Genomic DNA, 19,397 nt, shown 5'->3' with positions numbered 1-19,397 from the left:
GTGGAGCTACTGAGAATCAGAGAAATGGGGGGGTTAATCTGTATGGTTTACCTAACCTGCTTCCTTTCTGTAGGCTCCTTCCTCACAGTCAGATTTACCTCCACTAAAGAATGGGGAAAGAACACCCAGAAATCCAGAGGAAGGGAAGGGACAGAGGTGGGAAGAAAGGAAAGCCATGTTATTCCAGCTGCCACCATTTCCCAATTCAGTTCAAGCAGGACCAGCACTACAGCAGAAATTCCTCTGTAGGCATTCATCCCTTTCCAAAGCATTTCAAAGGAGAATAAAACAGCCACAGTTTAGTGAAATGTGAACTTCTGCTCTGAATTACATGTGCTATTATGTAAAAAATAAACACCTACTTTCATATATGGGGTGTGAGAGTCATTCAGCACTGGTTTTAGCTGTCCCAAATCTGGCATCTTATCTAAACCAGAAGCCCACATCCACTCTCACATCAGCAGAGGTGGACAGCCCTATCTAGCAGGTGCCTTATCCTCTACTGTAAACACTGCAGTTTGCACAGGATAAGTTACTCTCTGGAAGTGTAGGCAGGAATGGGAGCTGTATCTACCTCAAGGAACCTCCTCCCCAGAGAATGTGTTGTGGAGGACCAGGAATATTTGGCTCTTATCATCAGCACCATCTGGGACACCACCACCAGGCTGAGGACACTACATCCACAGAGAACACATGGGATCAGCAGCTACTGCTCCTCTCTTAGAACTTTTCTAGTTTCTCAGGATTTTGCATGTGAACAGTTCCATCATTTCACCTCTACAACCTTGTAAAGGCAGAAAACTTACTGAAGACTAGTGAACCCCTGGGAAGGTTTTAGATTTTGACTAAATCACCCCCGTATGTCCCAGCTTTTACACAGTATGTGCCAAGTTTAATTATATTTACTTATCCTCCAATGAGGGTTTGTAAGAATTATCTGACTAACTTTTGAACACCAGTCTGAAGATGTGAAGATTAATACGCAATATAGTGCTGCTGCCAGGTGTAATAGGCCCACAATCTGTGGTTAGAAAACACTTTTCATTCCAAGAAAAGAGAATTGCAGATCTTGGTCTGATGCTGGAAAAGCTTTGCAGGGTAAAACCTAACGGTGCACCTAAAGGTGTCTGATGCAAGGTCCCAAAGAGAAGGAAAAAAAGATCAACAGTCCCTGTTAACAACCAACCAAAGCAAAACAAAGTAGATTTCATTAGATCACAGCTAGTGAAGCAGATCTAGTCACTGATGTGAAATGTGTTACTGCTCTCGGAAGGCTGGAAGAGCCTTAAAATTCCCTTCCACCAACCCTAGTTTATGCAAAGAATACAAAGGGCTGTGAGGCTCCTGCTGCCCAAGGGTTATCTCTTCCCAGCTGACAGACCCATAACTCAAGAAAACAGATCCCCAGATGGATGATGACTTGCCTCTTATGTGAGTGGAATGGAGTCATAACTCAAAGCTGACCATCATGTGTTTACGTAGAGCCTTTCTGAGGTCAAGATTTATTTCCCATCATGGCAGAAGCAGTCAATTAGTCACAAGCACTTCATTCTTCGACAGTACAAAGTGATAATTCCCATAACTTACCAGCTTTGTTTTTCAATATCATTAATTAAACCCTGAAACTCCCTGTGATGAATTGCAGCAGAGATTTCTTGCTGAACATGGAAGAAGACAAATTGACCTCATCTGTTCTCTACTGGTGAGATAAGTCCACAATATGTTGCAATATCACATACCTGGATCTACGTTAAACCGCTCCAGGAGCCTGAAGACCAGCTTGCTTAGCATTTTGCGGTTAAATTTCTCTGGTTTGTACCTGGACAGGCCTTGGTACTGTCTGTAAGCAAATAAATCAGAAAGAAACATCTGTGGAACCTCCTGAACTATGCTTCCCAAACAGCACATATTTAGCAGCAGAGGTATTCGGGTTTGCTATGTGCTGGTAAGAACAGTCCCCAACCTTTCCCAAATTACAGCAAAAAGCCAACAATACAACCACACACATTTCCCAGCCAATGACTGAAGCAAGTCCACAGGCTCATTTTAAAGAAAGAGAAAGCAAGCACGTCTTGCTTTTTTCAGATGCAAGACTGCAACTATTGCATCTGCACTGTGAGCTTGACCGTGCTGTTGGGTCTGTGACTGACAGGAGCTATTCTAGCGAGAGGCCGTTTATAAACTAAAACACACACGACTTTCACGAGCACATGGAGGTTAACCACTTGCAGCTCTTGTTTTTCTGCCACTTCATCACAGTATTATCTTCCTGCAAAACCTGTACAACCGATACTGAAACTTGCCCTTGTCTGCAGCAAAGCACGAGAGTGTGATTGCTACAACCTCCTGGAGGAAGCTTTGATATTGTTATATTGCTAAGAACTGCTGCACAGGTTTCATTTTGCACTCCTCTCTCCTGGCAGGAGCTGAGCATCTGTCAATAGGAATGATACCTCTGTCTCACGGGCTGTGGCACAGGCACGAGAATTTCCCCTTTCTCAGCTGAAAAGTAAATATATTACACTCCACTACGCTGAGAAATGATCTTAGATAGAACATACTGTCCTCTGACAGCAACTTGGCCCCAGCTGTTCAGAAAGTCACCAAGTGTTTCTACCTTGTGATGTCTTTGATATTAAAACGGGGTTCACACCACGAGTCCAGGATGTGCAAGAGCTTGCTCTGGAGCTCAGGATATTCTTCCACATAATCTTCCACCACATTAGTTTTATCTTGGAGCAGTAGCGGCGTACACATCTAAGAGAAGAGATCACATTTAAAGCTCTGTGCCCTGCCCCTGATCACCATGTTGCACAGAGTGAGAGCTGCAGCATACAGAAGGCCATGAAGAAGACATCCATGACATTGCAGACTGAAACCTGCTTGAGGGCTGTCCAGTTCTCTGCTGCTCAGACACGGTGAGCAGGTCACAACCCCCCTGCTCATCAACCAGCACTGTCTAAAAGAGTGATGGGGCATTTTCAACACAAACATTAGCAAAGGCCCAAAACAGCAAAAGCACTGAACTCTATCAGAGTGATAACCATCCCTGGCAGTTTTCAAGGCCAGGTTGGACAGGGCTTGGGGCAACCTGCTCTAGTGGAAGGTGTCCTTGCCTGTGGCAGGGGTTTGGAACTGGATGAGCTTTAAGGTCTCTTCCTACCCAAACCAGTCTGGGATTCTATGAATATTTTATAATAGTGGCTGCAGCACAAGAAGCAGTCTGGTAAACTGTAATGGGATCTACCAAAATACACTGTGTCGCTTCTCCCTAGATGAAAAGGTATATCAGCAATGCAGCAGTTGCTTCTCAGGAACAAAGCAAAGCCCCAAGTAAAAGGCAGCAGAACTTGGGAGGGCCATGATGGATCTCCTGCTTAACAAAAGGTGGACCTGATGACAGAGAAGCCTGCAGAGGAAATGACTCACCTTCTCCACATCTTGATCTGGCTGCAATTTTAGCTTAATACTCAGTATGGCTGCCTAGAAAATACAAGAAGAAAGTTGTGTATTTAAGACACCACCACCACAGTGGATAAATGGGCATTATTCCATCCAAAGCCAAATATATGCTATTATATTACAAATGTTTCATGTATGAATGATTTCTGTTGGATTTTCAAGTACAAATCATATAAACTTTTGGCCACATGCATTCCACCTAGGAAAAAGAACACTCCCGGCAGAGCTGCATATTCTGAGCAGCAGCATACCCTGGAGCAAAACTTAAAGATCAAGTTGTCTGGCAAGAAAGAGTGAGAAAGCTGGGACAGAACCAGCTGAGAGGGGTATTTTCTATGACTCTAATTTGAAATCACAGCTGACCCAGCACCCTTTTCTGAATTACCTTTACCCACCTTGCTCTGCCTTTTGACTGGCATGAAATGGCTGCATTTCATGAATGCAACTCAAGATTTAAAAGACGCTGAAATCAAGAGGTTTTGTTTTGATAAACCCTGTGTAGCTCCACCCCCTTGGAAGTGCCAGGGTTCACCAGTCAGAAAGATGGGAAGAATGGTTATTTTTCCCTTTTGTGGTATCTACAAATCTCTGATAAGCCAAGACCTGCCACGGTCACAAAGGAACCCCAAACCAGGATCTTCTGCAGAGGAGGAAACTGCTGCAGTAAACTGCAGGAACTCTGACGGTGAGAAGAACTGGTTCCACCACTGTCTCTCCCGTCCCAGGGTGGTGATTACAGAAATGCATGAAGATCTAACTGTGCACTGCTGGGGAGCAGGTAACTAAGTAAGATTGTAAGCAGTTAATAGTGTCTCCTTTCTGCAGTGTGTGAGGATACGGGGACCCCAGGTACAGAATAAGCTTACAATTGTTTTCTTTAATAGAGTGACTTGTTCCAGTCAAGAGAGTAATAAGAGCAAGAAGCCTTCTAGCACATTTATGTGTTAGCACTGATGTAATAGCGCATGAGCTATGAAGGATGTTTGACATGAAGACTCCTTCTAATCACTTTGCAAAGTGAGGCTGTATTTTCCCAAATGGTTGTAAACAGTGTTTGAACACACATCTCTGCCCCATGCAGGGAATGCAACAGGACAGAGCCTGTCATCAGCTGAGGGCACAAACCCGACTTTATTCAGATGAGTGTTAGGGCTTAGAGGAAAAGCTCTTTTCTTCATCAGCTGCCTCTGCTCTCTTTTCTGAGAGATGGATTCTGCTTGGAAAGATCATGGAAACGATGGATTTCTCTGTAAAAATAGGTGCATTTTAGATCTGTGCTGGTTTTAGAATGTGTAAACAAACCTAATACAGTAAAAAATGTGCATTCCCCCCCGGCAGACACAAACCTCAGCATTACACTTCACCTGCATGAAACCCTTAGAGAACAAATTAACCAGAAAAGTAAGCTAAGTGGGAGTTGGAGCACCCTTCAGACACCTTCCCTGACATCTCTCCTAGCATTGAGACCACCCCTCAAGTTAACTGGTTGCTGGAATACCACGTTCTGCACCACAGACCAAACCCCACAGCTCACGGAGCACTGCTTGCAGAGGAGGCCCTGGCTTACACCACCTTCTGGGGAATTCCTGCGTGCACTTCATTCACTGCCTCAAAGACTGTACCGAAGCATACAACAAAAACGCACAGCAGCAGTTCAGTTTTCAATCTTACTGTTCAGAAAGAACAGAGGTACCCCCTTAGCAGTGGGAAAATGTTTTTTTTTCCCTGTTTGTTTTGGGTTGGTTTGGGGGGTTGGGCTTGTTTTTAACACAAACTGAACACTGCATCACTGACAGTCCAGGCTTTATCCCAAAACAGGAACCAAAGGATGAGTTTTAAGTGACGAAAGCAGGAACTAACGTTAACGCAGTGACTGTGTGCTACAAACCAGAGACTGAAGAGAAAGGCACATTATCACATTATCATTCCTCAGCCCAGTAAATCTTCAACCATATCTCTCTCTCACTCCAAACTTTAGAACTGCCAGAGGGGAGACTGAGATGAGCTCTTAGGCAGAAGCTCCTCCCTGTGAGGGTGCTGAGGCGCTGGCACAGGGTGCCCAGAGAAGCTGTGGCTGCCCCATCCCTGGCAGTGTTCAAGGCCAGGTTGGACACAGGGGCTTGGAGCAACCTGCTCTAGTGGAAGGTGTCCCTGCCCGTGGCAGGGGATTGGAACTGGATGAGCTTTAAGGTCCCTTCCAACCCAAACCAGTCTGGGGTTCTACTTAATTATAGAGACCAATATGCTACTCTGCTCCACAAGTCTCACCTTACTTTTCTCTCAGAATACCAGATTAACACCACAAAGTTCCAGTTGTGTAATTATTCTCAACTCGTGTACAAGTTGAAGGTTGCTACTTCTGCTTTGGTCCTGAAGAAGAGGTTTGGGTCTCCAGTGCTTTGGCAGCTGGTTTTCTTTCCCTCCCAGCTATCTCAGTTGGCAAATGAGATAAGACTTACAACTCTCAAAATCTTGTTCCACTGTTGGATCTCACTGGTACCTTGTATTAACCAAGTAACCTGTTAGTTTTAGATGCAAGCATACAATGGTTCCCCTAACAGCTTTTTAAGGTTCACATGCACGTTCAGATTAACCTAATTGCAGAACTGTTATCTAAATGTCATAGGTTTATCTCCATCGCTATTAACCATAGCGGTGACTTCATCAGATGAACATGTGCTGTGTGAGGTCAGGTTTTCCTCCTTCACTGGATGTATTTTCTACCCCGAACCAAAGGGTGTAGAGTAACAAATATTCATTTAGCCGAAGGGTGGAGAGACATCACCTTCAACCCCAACTGTGGCAGACCCAGCTCAAACCACCACTGCTGTGGGTCAGAAGAACTTCAAGCACATCACACAAGCTGGTTTTTAACATCATTTTAGCATCACCCAGCTAAAGCAGGTGACGGAGCAAGCAGATAAAGTGTGCAGAAATGGTAACACTGTCAGCAGTGGGGCAGCAGACTTGTCCATGCACAAAGCTAAACATGGAAGGACATGCATGACCTGGGTCCTACGACAGAGCAACCAGCCTGGATCACAGGGTGCAGTTACATGGGCTGGCGGCTGAGGACAACTGTGATAAAATCAGCCTGTTTACAATAGGAATAATAAGAGAACAGATATGAGTAACTGTAATAAAGATGAAAGTGCTTGGCAGCTGTGCCTGTGGTCTCAACTTAGAGCTATTTTAAGACTTTGTTTTGTTATTATCATGTTTTGAATTGTTTCACTCCACAAACAAGTTTTGTGTAAAATGACCCTATTTTTAACAGTCTGTTTATAGATGATAAGATCTCCAGAAAAGCAACACCTCATTCGCAGACTCATTTTGAAATTAGAAAACAAACACTTGAATTAGGCAGACAGCATGCTGGAACTGATCGGTGAGAATCCCCCTCCCCAGCCAAGAAACCTGCATTTCCCTATCTGCAGTGCTGCGCTCTCCAAGCTGTGCTGGAAGCCAGCAATCATAGAATCATAGAACCACACAGAATCCCAGCCTGGTTTGTGTTGGAAGAGACCTTAAAGCTCATCCAGTTCCAACCCCCTGCCACGGGCAGGGACGCCTTCCACTAGAGCAGGTTGCTCCAAGCCCCTGTGACCAACCTGGCCTTGAACACTGCCAGGGATGGGGCAGCCACAGCTTCTCTGGGCACCCTGTGCCAGCGCCTCAGCACCCTCACAGGGAAGAGCTTCCGCCCAAGAACTCATCTCAATCTCCCCTCTGGCAGGTTAAAGCCATTCCTCGTTGTCCTATCACTACCCAATCATGTGCATTCAACTACAGGTCCTCAGACTCAGGTTGTATTAGCAGGGCCACAAAAATCCTACGCAGGAGAAACCTCCCCGACTTCACCAGCTGATCAGTCAGAGCAAAAACCCCGGCTACGACGCAGGAACATGGAAAAGCTTTGGAGAACACTAAGATATCATCAGCTTATTGGGGCTACTCACTCCCCCTCAGCTACAAACAGAACATGTTATAGTCGTGATGGGTGGTACAAGTAGCCTTTTCACAAAAATACATTTCATACATAGAGAGTTTCTAGCCTGTAATCAAACCATAGCAAAGCATTAGCATTATTGCTACATGGAAAAATGCTTAACCTATACTAAAACCTTCCTGCCCCAGACGATAACAGAAATACGGGAAAGGCTGGTCCCTCTCTTGCCTTGCATCCTGCAAGCATATATGGGACAGGTACATGATAAAGCCACTGCTTATACAGGAGAAAAGGTGATGACCCATTGCCTGATTCAAATCCCATCAAAGTTCATGAGTCTTCTCATCCTGGGGGAGCTCTGGGTCATTCTTTGATTTAATTATGGTAAAAGTGAAAAACTTATTTGGACATTTAATTTTAGATGAGCTCTTAGGCAGAAGTTCTTCCCTGTGAGGGTGCTGAGGCGCTGGCACAGGGTGCCCAGAGAAGCTGTGGCTGCCGCATCCCTGGCAGTGTTCCAGGCCAGGTTGGACACAGGGGCTTGGAGCAACCTGCTCTAGTGGAAGGTGTCCCTGTCCACAGCAGGGGGTTCAACTGGATGAGCTTTAAGGTGCCTTCAAGCCAAACCAGGCTGGAATTCTGTGATTTATTACAATTTTGTTTTCCAAGGATAAACACCTACGAATAACGCACAGGCGGGTTGGATGAGGATGGGGAAGAATTCAAAGCTGGGCAATAATACATTAAATCATATCTAAAACGTGTGTGGGTGCACTGACCAGAGGATGCAGGAAGTTACCCAAACATGACACGTTCAGGCCACGCCATGAGCACCCGACCACTCTTCTAGTCATCTGATTGTGAAACTGAGAGTATGGGAAAATGGGGAGTGTTCTGAAGCGAACACACCAGCCCAGGGCACCCTGCACCAATACCTGATCCTCTCTGCTTGTTTTGAATGTAGCTGGCTCTGTCTCATCTAAAAATGACTATTCTTTCCATATACAGAATGAAGTGCAGGAAGCCACATAAGATCTTATCTGCAAGGGCATGTGCACTTGGGTGGTGTCTACACTGACAATTTAGGCAATTTTCCCACGGTGGGGTTAGCATGGGAGGAATAACCTTTTGCTGGTAGCACTGCTTGGAGTTGATGATGCAGGACAGACACAAATGGTTTCTGATGACTCCTGCATTACTTAGCTCTGCTGCAAGCAAGTTGGGACAACACAAAGGTAAATATGCCTGTGCCTGATTTAGTGTAGTATTTCTGAACCAACGGTAAAGGAATTTCTGAAACCCGTAGAAAAGACCAAACAACAGAATGAGACTTTGCAGAGGTGGATTCAACGTCAGCTCCAAGAAAATCACAGTGATCAAAGCCCAGATACAGAATACTGGTAGAAATAACTGAGTAAAAGGCACACCATGGATTAATCATTGGGAACATCTGTTTCGTGTTTTGGAATCACTCATTTCAACCTTGCGGCTAATCAGCTTTGCTCAGACTCTCAGAGTGCATCACTGCACAGTCTATGACATCAGGTTAGATGTTTAATTACTTCCTGCTTAAAAAGCATAGGGTATACACAGCTGTCTTCAGGAAGAGCTTCAGAAATGAGAATTACGACATTTCCCAGGTCCACTTTCAAGAGAACACGAATGTATTTTTTAAGGAGACCATCAAAATGAAGCAGTGACAGGTTACTCACATCTAAAGAATTTGGGGTAGAGGGAGAGAAATAAAAGCCCAGGTTGGAAGCTGCGTGTGCCAAGGTGAAGGGAAAGTGAACTGAAACAAACACTTCCATGATTTGCCTTCCCCAGGTCACTCAAAGCAGTTTTAAACCCGGTTTAACTGGTCAGTGCATCCTCTAGAGTGCTGCCCAAGTTCCCTCTGCACGCAGGCCACTCGCCTTCACCAGATCCCCCAGATCCAGACTCTGTATGGCTACATTTGCTGCACATTCACCCCTTCTCCAAGAGCCCCCTGCTTGACAAGAGCCCAGAAGTGCTGGCAGGAGGAGCAGAATGCTACCATCAGAACTATGATTCTCCAGCAACATCAAGCTCCTCCGCAACCACTTCACCAGACAGATGGCCACAGCCAGGGTGGCTCCAGCAGACACAGTGTTTGGGAGCAGGCAACAGAGTGGTCCATTGCCCGCAGGTTGGCTACCTCTGTTCTGGAGCAGGCAACATGCCCCTAAAGCTGTCCTTTAGCAGCAGATTAAGTTAATAGGAAAAAAGGATTGAGACTGACCTCATCATCTTTAGATAAGAAACATCCCCTGTAACGTTTTCTTTGGTTTTCTTACCAATTATTATCTTTAATATAATTATTTATGTTAAAATACATATATAATATATATTTTATATATATAATTCAAGGAATTTCAAATGCACACACTTAAAAATACAGTAAGGAAATTCAAATGCACACACTTAAAAATACAGTAAGAGTTGAACAAGCCTTTGTAAATAAGGTGGCGAATGGGGAAAGAAGCAATATCAGACCTATTCTCCCTGTCCTAAGAACAGCTCAAAGAAGTCAGAATGAAGAAATCCAAAATCTGAATGTCCATTCATGCGCTCAATGAACCTGACCCTTGCAGAAATGCTCCATGTGCACTCAAGCACCGGGTATGAAGTAGCACCACAAACAACAACATCCCTGAATCGGTGGTTAAAACACCACCACACTGAAAATCCAAGGTCATGTTGGTGATTGGATTATGCATTTCTACTCCTTGCATCTTTGTATTCCTGCAACTCTTTGGTCAAGCATCCTTTTTACTGAATTATCAAATGACTTCTGTATGCATCGCTGACAAAGCCTTTGAATTCTGTGTCTACAGAAGTTCTTCTCTGGGTACACAACCTACTTTATGGCGAATTGTAACAACTGAATTTTAATAGCTAATCCACATTATCTTAATTGAAAGAGCAAATATTAACTGAATTTAACATAGAGAATCAACCTGCATTTTTTGTTGAAATGAAGGGATGTAACATTAGCGGAAAAAAGAAACTCTGCTTTTGAAATCTGGGCAATCTGGATGGACAACAAGCAAAAAATACATTAAAAATTAAATACTCCCCATCCCACTAAAAGCTCAGTCCAAGATTCTTGTTTAAGAAGCAAACTGACGAAGGGGAGGAAAATGCTTCTGGTCGTGATACAGAGAAGTTGGAGTGGGAGGTCTCAGGCCCAAGAATATTCCTGGTTGTCAGAGGCTAAAAAGATTATTTATTGTTTCCTTCCTAAACCCGGCTCCGCTGCCACCTGTTCAGAACTTACTATAAAGCTGTTAAACAAGATGAGAACTTTGATGCTGACTGTGAAACAAGTCTCGCTGTCTCTGACCCGAGCAGCGCTCGCTCCTGCTCCAGCAGCACAGGAATTCGATGTTGCTCTTTAAGCACAGCTATCTTTTTACCTTTATAAGCTGTTTAAAAAAATGTAAATAAAATAACTCAGTGGACAATAGAGGGCATTCATCCCACAGAAAGACAGCCGCCACCCTTAGACATGAAATATCGCAGCACATTAAGTCATGAGACCCCGCTAATCAAAGCTGACAGGGCCCTGAATGTGATTTCTGCTGAGACGCAGCGATATCATGGGGCACTGAAGCATGCACAGCCTGCCAGACTGCCCCTGTTCATGTGACAATGGCTTTTATTCCCGAAAGGGGCCTGCGAGTGACAAGAGTTCCCTTTGTCTTTAGGCTCCCGCATTCGCAGCGCAAGAGAGGTTCATTCAACCAGCCCCAGACACTCTTTGAAAGGCTGAAGTGTAACATAAGATGACCATGAAACACTAGCTTGCCTTCTGCCTACCCCTCATTCTTCTCAAGCACAGCCTGGCCTATTCAGGGCCTCTCTCAGACTCGCTCGCGCTGCATTACCCCCGGTCTGCTGAATCCCCGCATTGTCCCGGCCCCACCGGCAGCCATCGCCCGCCCCACAGAGCGGGCTGGCCGGGACAGCTGGGGTGGAGGGCAGGGTGCACCCATGGCCTGGCCTAGGGGCTGCAGGGCAGGGGACAAAGTGCCACGTTTCACCTAGAACCACCCAAGCAGGAACATCAAACCTTTTGGTGTCTTCACGCCACGTGGGCCATGAGGAGCAGAGCAAGGAGCCCCTCAAGGCCGGGAGCTGCCATGCTCCTCCTGCAGCTGCAAACGCCATTCACAAAGGAACGGATAAAACCCCCAAACGCCTCTGGCCTTTGCGAGCCAGACACCTCAAAAACCCACCTACATGTCCCTGCTTTTTCCTTTAACTCTCAATGCATCAACTTGGTTTCCACATCATGGGAGCACTAGTGCCATCCACTGGCCATCGCTCCCGTCAGGTGCCTCCTCACCAACGGCTACTGTTTTAGTTATGCTGCTGTATCAGAACGAAGCTACCTCCACCTGCACCATCTTCCACCAGGGAACAGTGCCCTGACCCGTCCTGCAGTGCTCCAGCAGCTCACAGCAACCCCCCGGCCACCGCGAGTAGAATCCCAGAATCCCAGACTGATTTGGGTTGGAAAGCACCTTAGGGATCATCCAGTTCCACCCCCCTGCCACGGGCAAGGACACCTTCCACTAGAGCAGGTTGCTCCAAGCCCCGTCCAACCTGGCCTCGAACACTGCCAGGGATGGAGCATCCCTGATTCATAAACCACTTCTGCTTTGGACCAGCTCTGCTAGAACAAGGCACACAGGGAGCGCCAGATGTGCTTCAGGAACAACTCACCCTCATGGATGTTCCCAGGGATCTCTGAGATTTCATTTTCTGAAGAGATCTTTCTCCAAAACCTCTGTGAGGGAAAGGAGCCTTAACCCACAGGGCTGAGCTGGGAACTCCATGGTTTGCACACCACAGTAGGAAATGCATCAAAGCAGCGAACGGAATAATGTGCTCTGGCATAAACGCCTGGTGTCTTACTGTAAATAGAGTAAGGAAATAAATACTGACAGCAAGGATTTATAAGGGTTTCTGTCCTTTCAGGTGAGAGACAGAAGAGCCAAAATTCCTACATGTGAATCTGCCTTATTGCCCCATCTAAAAGCAATTGCCTTATTGCCCCATCTAAAAGACGGGGAAGAGCAGGACAAACAGACACGCCACAGCCCACTGCAAGTGCTCCGAGCCTTACTTGCAGGGTTTTTGGGGTAGTTGTTGTGAATTTAGGTATGATCAGTCCCCAAGCGCAGTAAAAGATTTCCTGTTATTCTTGAAGATAATTCTATTCATCCTTCTGGAAACAAAACAAAAGTAGAAGAAAGTTATGGCTGAGGGTAGGCAACAGTTGAGGTTTCCTGTTCTTCTCACTGGGAATGAGTAGTAAATGAGCTTTTCTGTGGAAGAAAGAACAGAAAAACAATTCCACACACACACAAATAATTTAGAGCTGTCCAAAACCAGATCTAGAAAGAACTGCATTTCTAATGAAAACAACACATATCTTTCAGCCATGAACTTAAAAATCACACAAGTATAGTCAAATAATACGTTTCTGTCAGGATTTTCAAACACGTCCAAAAACTCATTGAGTAAAAGATTACGTTTAAGCAGCTACCTGTGAACTTCTAATCACACATGAGATGTCCTTGTTTCATTATTCAAAGAAATCAACAAGAAAGAAATTCCACAATTTCCTTTGGGAATTCAGCTTCACTGAAGAACATGTAAAAATGCTATTTAATTGTTTCTTTTGCTAAGCAAGATCAAGCTGCTCTACGCCGCCAAAGTGAACTATCTTCCTCTGAGAAGAACAAACATATGTCTTTTGCCCTAAAAAACCCCAGGCAATAACAGTATTGTAGCTTGCTTATAGAAACACTTGCAATGCTACCAAGGCATCCCAGTGATGCCAGAGGTGATGCAAGTACTCTACAAGTACTCTAAACCACAGGGTAAAACATATCAAATTCATGGTTGGGTGAATCCCTGCCAGCGTCAGCCACCCAAACTCAAATCCATGAGTAGTAACACATTGTGAATATGAGCCTCAGTGGCAGAGAGGCTTCAAATCTCCTCAAACTGGGATCGTTTTGGTTAGGGTAATCCTGTGGGAACAGAGATTTCCCAACCCCTCCTTGCTGCAGACTGGAGATAGCACGGCAGGTCTACCACCAACTACTAAAATCCCTTTTTTTTCATGCCAAGGAGAAGGAGAACAAAAAAGAACACAACCATCCCCTTAAATTCTCCAAATGAAACTAGCACTTTCAAAGGTCAAAAAAGGGCTGGGAGAAGGATTCACTGACATTCTGTACTCAGCCATTAGCACAACTGAGGTTGAACACAGCCTGCTCCTGTCCATGGGAAGACCAGGCTGAGCTGCACCATTCACAGCGTGCAGCTGCTGCCATGGAACGGAATTCACATTGAAATGCATCCAAAAAAGAAGGACACAGACATTAACAGAGAACTGGAGAGCTGGGAAGGTAAATGTGTTTGAAAGACATGACCCACCTCTTTGTAATCGCCCTTGTGATAAAGATGACTGACATGTCCAAGCAAATAGTTCCGGTCTGCTGTATGGAGCTGGTAAATGCTAATCAAAGGGTCAAGAAGATTAGCTGGGCACTGGGCTAGTATTCCCAGCACACGGGCCTGCAGCTTCTTCAGCTTGATGCCAGACTGAAAAAAATGATAATAATAAAAGCAAATCAAACACAGATTTAGTAGAGATGGCTACAATTCAATGGCAGTTGAAAATGCAGCTTGTTTAAACAGGGGAAAAAGCCAGTTCCTTGGGAAGGGATTCTCCAATTTCCCCATGGAGTCTGCAAGCAGAAATCAGAACAATATGATCCACATTTTTTTCACAGCATCCAATTTAAAAACATGAAATGTTTGCGGGATAATTCTGGAAAAGGCACATGGCCCTGTGCAAAAGCAAAATATGAACCTGGAAAAATGCCTCCTTTACTAACAGAGCTCTGCAGAAATCCTCCCTTCTCGTTCCCAGCAGAAAATGTTTGAATCCAGCAACTCCCCTCTAGGGAGATCTCACCTATCAGGCATAAGAATTCAATTTTCATTGCCAGGCTCACTCCTGGGAGCAAGAAGGGCAGGAGAAGCAAAGCATAATCAGAAGACGCACAGATACAAGTATTAATCCTTGTGTGCCTACACGAGCATTGTCTTAGGACACAGGAATTGCAGTGCCAGTGGCACTTCACTCTGATGATACTTTCAGTGGCAGAGCTCAGCATCTAAAAAGAGCCATTTGGAAAAATTGGGAACTGAAACAACACAAATATAGAAGTATCTTGCAGTTCAGAGCCAGAAGCATATAAAAAAGGGAAAATCTCAGTAGGACACAATATATGAAGGGACAAGGAATGGTAAACATTGGGAGGTACAATCTGATGACACAACGTTACAAAGCTTATCTTTCGGCTGCTGAAAAGTCATTACTGCTCCATTTTCTGCATTCCCCATGATAAAAGCTCCCCAGCATATGGCAGGAGTTAAGCAATCATACAGTAACTGGCTTGTATTTGCAGAACTGGAAGAATATACAGAGTGGGACACTGCAATTGGTTTTATCCTGACAGCAGGGATGTGAGTTCCAGTGGGAAAGCCTCCAGCCCAGCAAAGGCTGCGAGACCAATGCTTGATTAAAGTGGTTTGATCTGGAAAGATGGAAATCCCAGCTTGGAAGGGGAAACAGCTTGTAACACTATTTCATTTTCAGGCCAGCATACAACAGATAACATTTCAGTATAAATTTCACACCTCCTCACACCGTGGTTGTATGAGACTACAGGGAAGACATCGGACTATGGAATAAAGCAAAACTGGGGACACTTGAAGGACATGAAAATCAATTGCCCTCTCCTTTCTCCTGGCTCTCTTGCTCTCTCTTTTTCTAACCTGTTGAGCAGCAGGATGCTCTTTTATCCAAAGCTGCAGCTCCGTGGTGATGTAATACCCGAGGGAATGCCCTTTCCCCTTCCAATCACCGCTGCCCTCCAGCATGTCCAGGAGTCCTGCCAATGGGTCCTGCAGTCCTGCGAAGCCCCGCCTGATTTCTTCCTTGAGCTGCTGAGATACAAACCCACATTGTCATGTACAAAGAGATTAGTGAATCCTCCCTCCCCCCGGCTGAACACAAAGCTTTATTTTTTTTAATTTAATCTATTCAGAGAGGTAACTGTTGCTATTCAGCCACCATCCGCGCCTCCAGTGACTTTTCATGTCATTACAGATTCCTTCATGGCTCACTGCACCTCAAACCCAATGGGAAAAGCAGCAATTGTCCACACTAATTATCCCATAAAGACAGAGAAGTTGTTCCATGGGGCAGACAAAGGGGCTTGGGATTTGGGGGAGGGGGAGAAAAGAAGGGAGCTGGAGAAAGGGGTGTTATCGGGAAAATGGCAATACTGAAGGTATATAACCCAGCTTAAAAACCTGCTCATCTTCTAACAGACTTACAAGTAATAAAGCACATAAACCCCTCCTCCTCAGTTTTGCGCCACAAACTTTCATATTTGACCTTACACTCACTTCAGCCATGATGCAATAACGCTCCTCACCAGAGCAGGAATATCTGTGAGTATTGAAGTAGTTGGATTTTACACACAAGATTAAAAGGAAACAAATGATTTTACAATTCTATGAAATACCAGAGTTAGAACTCTGCCATCCTGCAAACCCTGCTCTTTCTCTCTAAACCTACCTGAGCAGGGTACTTTCTGCTGTCTGCCCCATGCCCCTGCACGCCAGGCACTGCCCACCTCCAGGAGTCTAAAGGCCGTACACAGCGGCTCGGAACATGGGAAAACTCCAGGCCATAAATCTTAGGAATCCCGGGGTGATGTGTTTAGAAATGTGAAGGAATTGGCCACTCACTTTGTGAATGTTAATAGGCTACTTACTACCCATCTGGTAGAAGTGATAAATTAGCAGTACTGAGCAATATCTTGATAATGTTTACATTAGAAGTAGTTTCCAAGGAGCTCGGGGGGTTGGCAGGGTGAAGAAGTGGCATCCTCCAGTCCCCACACAGCACCTTTCACTGCATGGAACATGTACTGGCGTGGAGCAAGGCAAAAGCAGAGACAGAAAACAAGAAATCACCACGAGCAGCTGCTCTCTTTCTTTTCTGGCTAAAAAGCAAAATCCCAAAGATGCTCGTTCCCGCCAGCAGCCAGCACTTGTAATTTACTGTGCGACGGCCCCAGTCGCAGCTTCCAATGGAAACAACATTTGGAGAACATGGAAAACAAAAGAAAACCTACAGAAAATTTGCCAATGAATTTGTTCTATTTTATCCATGGACACTACTTACTGGAAGGCAGCTCTTTTCCATAGTGTTCTTCATGTCTGGAGAAACCACAAAACCCACCATTTATGACAGAAACTGTTTCTTTCTCACTAGATTATCAAACGCAGTATGAAAAAGCTGATGACTAACAAAGATGGGACTTCAGATAACACATTTCTCCCCGTAAGTCTTTTTCCCTGTGGCAAGAATTTGCGATGTTAAACACAGGGCTTCAACTTCACTGCAAGATTCAGCAGAAGGGAAAGGCAAGCTCTTATCCAACCACAAATATCCAACACAACAGCCAAGGGAAAACAAAGCAACTCGCCAACTAAATTGCACTGTTTCTAAATAGCCTCTCTTTCCCCCAGCCCCCCGCCAAGCCCCTCTTCAGCACATTTAGACTGAACAAGAGCTTTCACCACACCGCTCGGCTCCTCCTTGGGCTGGAGGCAGAGCCCAGGCTTTGGCAGGATGGGCTCCAGCAGACACCAGCTCCTCCGAGAGCACGAGCCAGCCAACACTGACACAACTGCCAGGAGCACTAACTGCTGTCACCTACACCAAGCCTTGACTTCATATCAGCTAGACTTTGTCAAGCAGGGAAAAGCCTTCTCCAACACTTCCAAGTGATCTGAAGACTTCAGCTATGGTCTGGACAGTTTGGGGGAGGGGGACAAAGCAAAGAAAAAAAGGCATGAGACACCTAAATGAGTGAGGAAAAAGTGTTGTGCTGCCTGCCTGTCTCTCTGCCAGAGAAGGATTCCTCTCAAACATGTAATTGCCATTTCCATTTCAATTGATTCCCATGGCAGGGAATGCTCCTTGGGGGATTTCTACAGCCTGACAGATCATGGGAATACGAAAATTTTGCTGATGCTCATAGTCCTTCACTCAGTTCTGGTCCCTTATTTCTAGTTACACAGCACAGAGCAGTCTGTTGATGTTTCTTGGTTATTTCAAACCTGTCCTTCCTATGTAGGAAATGGCCACTTCTCATAGCCATGTTCCAGAACCAAGGTCAGATATGCTCCTTCTGCTCGTGGTCACCGATCTGAGACCAGTGGGCTGGTTCGCGCTTGTGAATACACAGCATCGACTTACAATCACACCCAGCCAAGGCAGAGAAGCTCCCTGCCCTCTCAGTGGCAGCACAGCAGACTGAGCTGTGCTTAAGTCAACTTCTCTCATTTATTTGAACCAGACAGTTGGAAGTGCTCAAGGCCGGGTTGAATGGGCTTGGAGCAACCTGCTCTAGTGGAAGGTGTCCCTGCCCGTGGCTGAGCGGAACTGAATGAGCGTTAAGGTCCCTTCCAACCCAAACCATTCCATGATTCCATGATCTAAGCAGCAGCACAGAGGGCAGGACAGCGGCTGTCTCTGAACAAAGTGTTTACGCTTGCTGCGGGTGCCCCGCTTGTCTGAAGGGTGGTGATGACCTGAGTGTGGATGAGCCCATCTCAGTGACAGCGTGACAAGCACGTGTCACTAACCACTGGGGATGTTCATGCTGTGCTCCCCACCTTGGGGGCAGCTGCTGCTGTGTCACCGCCGGGTCCCACCACAGCCCTCCTCATGTCTAAAAAGGCTTTTCCTGTGGTTCAGAAACACATCCTCCAGGCTCAGATACATACTCCTGGCTGTGCCCTGAAGGGTGGGCTCGAGGGGGCAGACACTGGGGAGCTGCAGCTCCCGTGCTCTGCAAACCCGCACGTCCGACTGGGATAACCATTCCAGAAACAAACCAAATACATGGAGCTGCGAGTGTGTCTCATGGGGATCCTCAAGCTTTTCCATCCTCAGCAGGGAAGCTGTGATGCTCCTGCCCAAGGACACCTCGATGGGAGGCTTTATCTTTTTCGGAGTATTTTGCTTCACAATCCACGCACATCCTGGGGCTCGCAGTGCAGAGATTGTGATGATTCCTCTTTCCCACTGCTGTTTTGTGGCACAAACTGCCCCCAAGGCCTAACAAATAATATTTTTTTCCTCCACATCTACAATAACTTGATAGAAAGCTCAAGGCTTCAGAGTTGCTGAGCTCAAGCCTATGCCGGTGACGGACCATTTGGAAAGGCACCTCTCACACTGTCATTCCAGTTGTTTAATTATTCCAGCTGGGAAGCACAGACTATCAGTAATGGAAAGTCTAAGTGTGGCAGACAAGGAGAATGACTAAACACTCCAGACACCTAGGATGGAGCACGTACTCCAAGGTACTCAGCCACACAGGACACGTTCCACACAGCTCTGTGGTGAGCTGCAGGTTTGGGGTCTTCTAGGAAACCATCTCTGCTCAGAACCTGCCTGCACAACGCGGAGTTAAACATGGGAAACTCACCACCGAGCTGATAGATCCAGTGCTTTTGTTAGTTTTCAAGCTTCCACATTTAGAGTAAGTATGTTTTAATCCCTAGGAGAAATCTCCAGTAGAGCCCATGCTGTATCAAAAGACAGCACTGATTTTAGGCAGCGTAAACTGCATCCACCACTCTAAAAGGCAAACCCAAAACCAATCAGAGAAAACAGTAAAAATACTTTGACTATGAAGGCTTTGACATCATTCCACTTGGCAAAGAGCACTTTTCTACTGACTTCAACCCTCTTTTTTTCAGCTACTGGAAATATTCCTCCCCCTCCCCCAAAGATCCTCCATTTAATGGATAAAAAAAGTGTTTAAAAGAAAACAAAAGCAACTTTGAT

The 19,397-nt window shown here is 45.6% G+C and overlaps 1 protein-coding gene across 4 annotated transcripts in view; it reads right to left on the bottom strand.

The window, feature by feature from the left end:
• Nucleotides 1-19,397, bottom strand: part of EXD3 (exonuclease 3'-5' domain containing 3) — a 292,767-nt gene that overhangs the window by 177,194 nt on the left and 96,176 nt on the right. For 3 of the 4 annotated variants that reach the window (XM_032920298.1, XM_032920299.1, XM_032920300.1), the window contains 5 exons: nucleotides 15,299-15,469; nucleotides 13,889-14,056; nucleotides 3,430-3,483; nucleotides 2,618-2,757; nucleotides 1,740-1,840 (listed from right to left, as the gene is read on the bottom strand). In XM_032920298.1, the coding sequence (XP_032776189.1) occupies nucleotides 1,740-1,840; nucleotides 2,618-2,757; nucleotides 3,430-3,483; nucleotides 13,889-14,056; nucleotides 15,299-15,469 (634 nt within the window). Of the gene's footprint in view, nucleotides 1-1,739; nucleotides 1,841-2,617; nucleotides 2,758-3,429; nucleotides 3,484-13,888; nucleotides 14,057-15,298; nucleotides 15,470-19,035; nucleotides 19,159-19,397 lie in introns of those variants that run through there. The other variant, XM_030506667.1, reaches the window with a different exon arrangement.

This window comes from Strigops habroptila, chromosome 15 (genome assembly GCF_004027225.2).
Source record: "Strigops habroptila isolate Jane chromosome 15, bStrHab1.2.pri, whole genome shotgun sequence".
In the NCBI taxonomy this organism is placed as follows: domain Eukaryota; kingdom Metazoa; phylum Chordata; class Aves; order Psittaciformes; family Psittacidae; genus Strigops; species Strigops habroptila.
The sequence above is the reverse complement of the archived record's forward strand: the minus strand, read 5'-3'. Positions and strand labels throughout refer to the sequence as shown.